This window comes from Sitodiplosis mosellana, unplaced genomic scaffold, assembly GCF_009176505.1.
Source record: "Sitodiplosis mosellana isolate CC-2019 unplaced genomic scaffold, AAFC_SMos_1.0 Smas_scaffold_61, whole genome shotgun sequence".
Lineage (NCBI taxonomy): Eukaryota > Metazoa > Arthropoda > Insecta > Diptera > Cecidomyiidae > Sitodiplosis > Sitodiplosis mosellana.
The window spans coordinates 1,061,732-1,070,602 of record NW_022595303.1 but is presented as its reverse complement, the minus strand read 5'-3'; the positions used below and the strand labels follow the sequence as shown (position 1 = coordinate 1,070,602).

At 35.0% G+C, this 8,871-nt stretch overlaps 3 protein-coding genes across 3 annotated transcripts; all 3 read right to left on the bottom strand.

Annotated features, from left to right (window-relative positions):
• Positions 1 to 1,408: 1,408 nt before the first annotated feature.
• LOC129570601 (tRNA-uridine aminocarboxypropyltransferase 2) lies at positions 1,409 to 3,623 on the bottom strand. The gene is made up of 3 exons (XM_055450273.1): positions 3,268 to 3,623; positions 3,028 to 3,189; positions 1,409 to 2,601 (listed from the first exon to the last, which is right to left on the bottom strand). Exons 1-3 carry the CDS (start codon positions 3,420 to 3,422, stop codon positions 2,031 to 2,033), a joined length of 888 nt encoding a protein of 295 aa, XP_055306248.1. The 5' UTR covers positions 3,423 to 3,623; the 3' UTR covers positions 1,409 to 2,030.
• A 404-nt stretch (positions 3,624 to 4,027) lies between these two features.
• LOC129570599 (zinc finger protein 180-like) lies at positions 4,028 to 6,258 on the bottom strand. The gene is made up of 3 exons (XM_055450272.1): positions 6,051 to 6,258; positions 5,703 to 5,869; positions 4,028 to 5,608 (listed from the first exon to the last, which is right to left on the bottom strand). The coding sequence occupies exons 2-3, from the start codon at positions 5,867 to 5,869 to the stop codon at positions 4,468 to 4,470; spliced, it is 1,308 nt and encodes a 435-aa protein (XP_055306247.1). The 5' UTR covers positions 6,051 to 6,258; the 3' UTR covers positions 4,028 to 4,467.
• Positions 6,259 to 6,797: 539 nt separating this feature from the next.
• On the bottom strand, positions 6,798 to 8,139 carry LOC129570533 (zinc finger protein 184-like). The gene is made up of 2 exons (XM_055450184.1): positions 7,979 to 8,139; positions 6,798 to 7,899 (listed from the first exon to the last, which is right to left on the bottom strand). Exons 1-2 carry the CDS (start codon positions 8,134 to 8,136, stop codon positions 6,798 to 6,800), a joined length of 1,260 nt encoding a protein of 419 aa, XP_055306159.1. The 5' UTR covers positions 8,137 to 8,139.
• Between the last annotated feature and the right edge of the window lie 732 nt (positions 8,140 to 8,871).

Genomic DNA, 8,871 nt, shown 5'->3' with positions numbered 1-8,871 from the left:
TCCAATACGAGACACCAAAACCGCATGACAACTACAAACGTATTTGATGTACTGAGTACGACGTAGTTGGTGCTCAGAGAATGAGTCGGTCGGGTAAAGTTAATGATGGCAATTTTTCAATGGATTGATCGAATCGTTCAAAGGGTCGTCCATTTGGTTGGTTGAAAAAGACTAGGAAAACAGAGTCTAACGATAGAGTAAATTTGTATGAAAATTTCCTACATGCATGTACTCCATGGAGTATGAATCACGGAATATTTTGAAATTCATGGATCAAACTGTACTGGAAATTAGCTTACGATATTTGATTAAATTTACTAATTAAACACATTCTGATGTTCTATTTTAATTATGTTTTTTTTTTGCTTTTTTTCAATTTTCCAATTGATTGGAAAGAATTTTTTTTCTTAAAAAAAAAATTAAAATGAAATATAATCAAACTATGGCATACGTTTAATTTTATTGGTAATAGCTTGCTATTGGTAAATTGCCTATTTAAATTCATTAAATTAATCAACGAATTGAAAAAGTGTTATAGCACAATGAACGAAAAAAAAACTCATTCAAACACAAAAATGTAATGTAAATCTATGGGTGAGATTGAGAGTAGTGTATGTTTGATTGACTTTACGAAAGAGAAGAGCAAGTTTCTGTCGACTTAAAAATGGTTAAAAGCGAGTATGTTCGTTTTTAGCGGGTCCTCGCGGTTTTTCACGGTTTCCGTGGAACTGATAAGAGATAACAACTTGGTGTCTTCGGCAAAATTGTAGCACTCGAGGTCTTCTATAACATTGCTGAAGACAGTTATCTCTTATCTCTTATCAGTTCCGCGAAAAGCGCGAAAAATGATAAGAAAAAAAAAGTTCTATATAAAATTTGCTTTTTTATGTGCGCGATTTGCGCGCAACTGATAAGAGATAAGAGATAACTGTCTTCAGCTTAGTTATAGAAGACCTCAAGTACTACAACTTTGCTGAAGACACCATGTTGTTATCTTTTATCAGTTGCGTGAAAACCATGAAGACCGCGGAGGCTAGACGGTACTACGACATACTCTACTTTAACGCCAACAGAATCATCAGAAAACATACTCGCCTTTTCAAAAATATAAATCGAAGAAAAAACATACTCCACTCTCAATCTCACCCATAGAAATGTGAAAATGGAATGTAATTACATATGAATGAAAACAAAGCGTTTTATTTCAGCATTTCTATTTATCTAAAGCTCAGGCCCTGGGCAAAGTAGTACCAGTAAAAATGTTCTTGTCTCTTTATCACTTATTTGTTGTCATTCTTTTATTTTATTTTTACTCAAGATTTTTTTGTTTTTACTACACAAAATTTTACGGAATTTGTTTTACTGTCAAAAAATTGCACAATTTGTGATAAGCAAAATGAGAACAAAATTTTTTGTCTAAATAAATATTTTTTTTTATTATTTCTCTTGAAAACAGATTTTATTTTTTTTTATCATTTTTATATTTCTCTTGCAATTGATGAGAATTCCGATGCATAGAACTAAACTTGATCACAACATGAGTGAAATAAATCAAACAAAAAATCAAATGAATCACAAAATGTGATAAACTAATTATAATTCGTTTTTACATAGATTTCTTTTCAACATAACATTAAATAAGTTTGTTTATTCTACGTATCATTTCTATACAGTTCTGAAATTTTTTGATCTATTTAGATAGAAATTAGAAAAACGTTTCCTATTTGGGAAAAATTGTTTGAATTTGAGTGTTTTAAATGAAAAATTGGATTTTGCTTGAAAAATATGTTTGGAATCGAATTGAAAAAAAAATGCTGAAAATGGGCCATGAACTGATATTTTTTTATCAAAAATTTGCTCTCAATCGATTTGTTATCAAATTTTTGTTTCAAATCGAAAATCCGATGCAAATTAATTGGACTCCCAAAATTATTTCTTTACAAAATCCAAATTTTCATTTAATTCCATCAATTCGGTGATACTTTTCTCTAGAAAAACATCGAATCATTTCATTCATTTTATCCTTCCAATCATGATTCACTCAATTTTTTCTCTCCACCATCATCGTCATTGTTGTTACTTTCTTCGGCCGATTTGGAACATTTGGCTGCCCGCAGCAATTTGTTCAACCGATGGCCAACGGGTTTGTTGTACTGATTATTTTTGATTAAGTATTCTTTCGATTGATGTTCAACGGCTCCATTTGCCAGTTGAAATTTGCACAGCGTCTGCAACGGCCGGACCAATTCATCGCGGAAACGGTCATCACGTTCCAGAACGGCCAATGCTTCGGCGGCTGTTTCCAATGTGCTCAGAAATCCTTCCATCGGCTGTGTTCGGATGACGTAAGTGCTGGTGCGTGACATAACCAATCGAACCTGACGCATTTTATGCAATAAAGGTGATGTCGCATAGATTCCCTTTGCTTGTGGCCATGTTCCATCGAGCAAAATCAAATTGAATAGGCCATCGGATGGATCCAAGTCATCCAATGGTATTGAATCTTTGCTAGGGTATAAAAGCAACGTATTTTTGGCCGTCATTATCGATTCTAAGCTAACATCACCTTCAACTTGCCGTGATTGCGGGAAACGTTTGCCTCTGTTTTGGGAGGAAATGTGAGAGTTTTTTTTAAAAATGGAAATGAGTAAAGTAAAGATTTTGGTTCAAGATTTAACAAGTTGCTTTGCGTAAATTTAAACACGGCTCTTGTCCCATCGTGTCCCGTGGTAAATGAATTGAATTTGGAATACAAATTGACAATATGTTTGGAAAAAATGATCGAAAAAGCTAAATTTGGAGACAAATTGATTGAAAAATCAATAAAATTTGGAATTTTTTGGTTTTAATTTAAAAAAAACTGTCGAAATCTTAAAAAATTCTCCCGAAAAAGTGACAATTCGATCAAATTTAACAAAAATATTGAAAATTCATTCGATTCACAATAAATCAATATTACCAAATCAATCCAATTCAACCAAAGACTGTCAAAAATCAAACAAATTCAATGAAAACCACAAAATTTACCTAAAAACCAAGCATTTTCCTGGTTCCAATCCCAGTGACAACATTGGAGCTGTTCGCAAGCATCGCTTTTGTTCGGCTGGATGTTGAAGAATTACAATTCGTGAGCGACTACGTAGCGGTGGCGACGGCACCGATGAACACCAACACACAACTTGTGGACGACTAAAGAAGTGAACATTTTTTTTTTGTGAATAGAATATCAATAAAATGACTTAATTTCAATGGTTTCGATTAACTTACTGGCAATTTTCACATTTTTCACGTCTATCCGGCGGATCGGCAGCAATTCCTATCAAATCGAGCCAAACATCTTTCTCATCTTCTTCGTTGTCATCAGCTGTTGAATTTGGCCGTGAATTGTTCACCGTCGAGTCGATATTGTCACTATTTTCCATATTTTTCTACGGTTGTTGTTATGTCAATTGAATTAAACTATGTCAATTAATAAGGAACTAAAACTTTTTAAATACTAAACAACTAATTTTATAACAAAAAAGAATGTGGAATTGATTCTAATCCAACTCAAAACACATGTTGCGAATGTATATAATTTTCGTGTATAAACACAGTCAGAGTGACAGGCAAGTGTCAAACTCAACTGACGTATGGGCCTTGTACGGTGTGTTTCGTTTCTTCTCTTTCGCACTAAGTTGTCGGTTCGTGTCTTTGCTTGTGACTAACGCAGAGTACTACGTGTGAGCTATGAGCAGCAACACATTCCAATGAGAAATCAAAGCAGATTTGAAATTGAGCACAAATTCAATAGATGATACTTGTACTTGGTGGTAGAAATGGTAAAGTACAAATTGGTTAGTGATGAATTGAACCACAAATGTTTGAATAATTTTCAGTTCAACAGCTGTTTGTATGAATTGAGAATGTTCGACTGACTCATGGCTAAATGGAAAATGAAATGAAATATAAAATGAAATTTTGCTTTTATTCTTGCTCTGAAAAGAAATTTTTTCGTATTTATTTTAAAAAAACGCGGCAATTATTCGGAACTGATCCATAAAAATGTGGAAAATTGCTTTATTTATTTCAGAAAATATTTTTAGTTCAATACATATTTGTGTGGAATACGACTAAATCTAGATTTGAAGGAATCTTTTGGATCAATACGGATCTTCTTATAAAAATAACTGATTAATGATGGACAAAATATTGAATTTTTCTGATTTTTTGAAATCTTTGTTTTTCATCTATTCTCTATTGTTTCTCTCTGAAAAGAAAAGTTTTATTGTCAAAATTGCAGCTATATTTGATGGCTGACGAAAGAATTAAAAAGGTTAAAATGAGCAAAATGTCAATTTATCTCGGATAAAAGTATTTGGTTGATGCGTCAAGTGGTTAGAAATTGTTAATAAAATGAGTTGAGCAATTTTAGATTGGGCAAATTGAGAAAATCGCATTGTTGTAGACCCGCTTCTTATGAAGATCCTATATATGGATTCTGGTGTGAATGTTGTCCAAATGTCGTTTTAGACCAATTTTATGACCAAAGCGCGTCATACAAATTTCGCAACGGAATGGTTTTTCACCTGTGTGCGATCGCATATGCAATTTCAAATGAGATTTCCCATGAGTGACAAACTTCTTGCAGAGATAGCATTCGTAGCGACGTAACTTGCACAGTTTTTCATGGGCTTCTTGTTCAGTCTTCAGAGAAAATCTTCCGAAACAGCCCTTGCAATGGAACGGGAAATCATCAGTGTGAGTTACAGCATGCATCTTCAATTGATGTGCACTTATGAATCCTTTTCCACACCGATCGCATCGATATGGCTTTTCACCCGTGTGTCTCCGCATGTGTCTGGTGTGATTTTCCTTCATATTGCTAGAATATTCACAAACAGTGCATCTGAATTTTTTCCTCATCGATTGTTCCAAAGCAAGTCGTAGATTACTTGAAACCATTGACTTCTTATTTATTTCTGGTCTTTTGTCCACTAAATAAGCATTGGAAAGTCGTTGTCCATCCTTCGACGTACCAACAACTGTCATCGATACATTGTAAACGCCACTTTTTCCATTCATGTCATTCAACGTGGCGTGTTGACCTTCAACAACAACCATTGGATTGCTCGTTTGAACGCGGTTTGTGGTATTATCGTCGCTATTCTCGGCTGGAGTATTGTCCTCATTCTGGACAGCATCAAACCCAATGCACCTTTCTTTGTCGCTTGTTGCTGTTCTTGCAATTGGATGACGTCCTCTGATTATGGTCATAGCGTTGGCTCCTTTCGTCGGTATTCCTCTTTCTTCGTTCTGTTCCAATCGATCGCCTTTGTCAAGCGCATTTGCACCCGAAATTTCAGCAGACAATATAATTGGTGCTGTTGCATCACGAACCGATTCATTGGAATAGTGCGCTCTTCCCGTTGCACTTTCTTCATCGCTTGAATCATCGATCTCGATCAGATTGTGAGTTTGGTCCTCGAATTCAATTTTGAAATGGCCTGGAACGATCGTGGCACCAGCGCTGCTTGCTGTTGCCCGTGACGTACTTGAACTTGCGTGGCCAAAGATTTCATCTTCCAACTGTGAATTGATTTCGAACTGATTGAAGGTTTGTTCCAATCTAAAAATTGTGAGCATACAAAAGAATTAGAGAATTCATTGAATAAATGGAATAACATATGGTTTTCGATTTTAGTATGAGCGAGCGAGCCTACCGAACATTCGACGCCCGCAAGAAGTATTGCTTAAACTTTTGGTTGAATGACAAACCATTGCGTTTAAAAGCCATTCTTATTTTGCCCAAGGAATGTATTGCCTGCCGTTCGAATGCGATGAGCATTGTGTGCATCTCTTCTCTACAATCCATTGTCATGGCGTCCATCTAAATTGAATATTAAATTAGATTTTTCAAGTATTTAAAAAGAAAATTCCTATTTTCATAGTATGAGTAATAGATCTCTTTCTTCACATAGCCATTACAAAATGGCGTCCATTGAATGTAATTCAATGAATGAGAAAATAAATCTATCCACAATTCCAAAGACTCGAATAATTCACTTTACCTTGCTTCTTTTCGACAATTCAATTGACCAAAATCTTTTCAAAATCGTATTGATCAGTACTTTAGTTCTAACTAATTGAAGTGCCAATTATTATGTGGATGAGAAATTTAAGCAATTATTTATTTAATGCCAAGAAATATTCTGTATCGACAATGTGTTGTGCACAATGGAAAAATACAAAGGATTGTGTTGTGCAATATGAAATGCGAATGACAGCTGTCACATTAAATTCGCCATAGACCAAATGATATCGGTGAAATCGTTTCATTCCGGGGCAAGTGAATAAAAGAGGTAAATTTTTAATTCGCTTTCTCAGTTTTATTCAGAATCATTAGGTTTTTTCTACATGATTTTTATATTTATGAATTAGAAAAAGGATTTTATTCCAATTTTTAAAATCCGAAACGTTCGAAAATTTAAATATCGAAAGAATGTTCATTTGCGGTAATGTATTTCTTGTTTCAACGTGTTGATCATTCAAGGGACTTTAATGCAAATCATATAGAAGTAAAAAAATGTAATTCTTATTACTTTATTACCTACTTATTACTGTAATAAGATGACCTATTACTTATTACGCATCTTATTACTTGTAATAAGATGAGTAATAAGATGCGTAATAAGTAATAAGTCCATCTTATTACGGTAATAAAATGAAAGTAATAAGTAATAAGTTACTTATTACTTTACTTCTATAGCAAATCATTGGTGTTTATAGAAAAATTGGAACGTCATATAAACTTTGGTTTACTTGACTTTACCGTGAATGTGGTCTAAATGTTTTTTTAGACTTCCTTTTACTGTAAAACGCATAAGGCAAATTTCGCAACGGAACGGTTTTTCACCTGTGTGCGATCGCATATGCAATTTCAAATTAGATTTACCAAAACTGACAAACTTCTTGCAGAGATGGCATTCGTAGCGACGTAACTTGCACCGTTTTTCATGGGCTTCTTGTTCAGTCTTCAGAGAAAATCTTCCGAGACAGCCTTTGCAATGGAACAGGAAATCATCGGTGTGAGTTACAGCATGCATATTCAATTCATGTGCATTTATGAATCCTTTTCCACACCGACCGCATCGATATGGCTTTTCACCCGTGTGTCTCCGCATGTGTACGTTGAGATTTCCCTTCATATTGCTAGAAAATTCACAAATAGTGCATCTGAATCGCTTCTTCGGCTTCGATTGTTCCAACGCAAGTCGTGGATTACTTGAAACCATTGTCTTCTTCTTCATTTGTGATCCTTTGTCCGCTGGATGCGCATTGGAATTTCTTTGCCCATCTTTCGACGTACCATTAACCGCAATCAATACATTGTTAACGCCGCTTTCTCCATTAATGTCGTTCAACATGACATGTTGACCTTCATCAACAACCATTGGATTGTTCGTTTGATCCCGGTTCGCCGCACCATCGGCATTTATACATGCAGTAGTTGCCACATTCTTGATAATACTAAAGCCATTGCACTTTTCTTTACCACTTGCTCCTGTTCTTGCTCCTTTCGTCCATGGGCTACTTTCTTTGTTTTGCTTCAATCGACCGCCCTTGTCATGCGTATTTGCACCCAAACTCTCAACAGACACAATGTTTGGAGCTGTTGCATCATGAACCGATTCATTGGAAATGTACGTTTGTCCCGTTGCACCTTCTTCATCGCTTGAATCATCGATCTCGATCAGATTGTGAGTGTTGTTTTCCAGTTCATTTTTAATATGAGTTGAACCGATGGCAGCTCCGGTGCTGCTTGCTGCCCGTGCCCGTGACGAACTTGAGCTTGTATGGTCAAAGATGTCATCTTCCAATTGAGAATTTAATTCGAACTGATCATAGGTTTGTTCCAGTCTAAGAAATGTGTACAAAAAAAATTACTTCATTTATTCCATGCATCGAAAAAAGATGACTCAGTTTAGCTTGAGCGTACCGTGTGTTTGACACCTGTAAAAAGTACTGCTTGAACTTTGGATTGAATGACAAACCGTTGCGTTTAAATGCCACTTTTATGTTGGCCAGAGAGAGTCTCGCTTGACGCTCGAATGCAATAAGCATTGTGTGCAACTCTTCTCTCCAATCCATTGCCATTACTTCCATCTAAATTGGAAATTAAATTTGAATGTTTGGATATTCAGAAAAAATTATGGCAAATGATGAACCATTTTTTATTAGAGTAATAAAGCGTATTCTCATTCGACGGACTTTGGGATTTAATAACAAAACATGTTCAATGAATGAAGGATCTCTTTCTTAACAAAACCATTCGAAAATTGCGTCCATTGAATGTGTTTTAATGAATGTCTGATGAGACAAAAAAAATTATTCATAATTTCAGAAACTCACAGAATTCACTTTACCTTACTGCTTTTCGACGCTTAAATTTACCAGATTCCCCTCAAAATTCAGGTAGATTAAATGGAATGCTGAATATTTTGTAATAAAGAAACTTTTTCAATAATTTTTTTAATGCCTAGAAATAATCTGTATCGACAACGTGTTGTGCACAATGTAAGAGTACAAAGGATTGTGAGATGCAACATGAAATGCGAATGACAGATGTCACATTAAATTCGCCACAATCAAATGATATCGGCGAAATCATTTTATTGTCGCAGGCAAATTTTTCGGGCAAGTGAATAAAAGAAGGGCTATCAATAAATCAAAAATGTACATGTGTGCATGTGATTCGCGTTCAGAGACTGGTTCCACTGAATTTTGACCAATTTCATATGAATTGGGATTTTTTCTATGCCAAAAATTAAATATTAAAGTCGTTCCTTCAAACGATCACGCAAATCAAAGCAAATCAAGTGATTCAAGATT

Excerpts from the sequence above, each read along its gene's own strand:
- LOC129570601 (XM_055450273.1), bottom strand. The coding sequence starts at position 3,422 with ATGGAAAATAGTGACAATATCGACTCGACGGTGAACAATTCACGGCCA. Across the intron at positions 3,190-3,267 it reads GAAAAATGTGAAAATTGCCA|TCGTCCACAAGTTGTGTGTT; the intron begins GTAAGTTAATCG and ends TCACTTCTTTAG. Across the intron at positions 2,602-3,027 it reads GGAAAATGCTTGGTTTTTAG|AGGCAAACGTTTCCCGCAAT; the intron begins GTAAATTTTGTG and ends CTCCCAAAACAG.
- LOC129570599 (XM_055450272.1), bottom strand. The coding sequence starts at position 5,869 with ATGGACGCCATGACAATGGATTGTAGAGAAGAGATGCACACAATGCTC. Across the intron at positions 5,609-5,702 it reads TTGCGGGCGTCGAATGTTCG|ATTGGAACAAACCTTCAATC; the intron begins GTAGGCTCGCTC and ends CACAATTTTTAG.
- LOC129570533 (XM_055450184.1), bottom strand. The coding sequence starts at position 8,136 with ATGGCAATGGATTGGAGAGAAGAGTTGCACACAATGCTTATTGCATTC. Across the intron at positions 7,900-7,978 it reads TTACAGGTGTCAAACACACG|ACTGGAACAAACCTATGATC; the intron begins GTACGCTCAAGC and ends CACATTTCTTAG.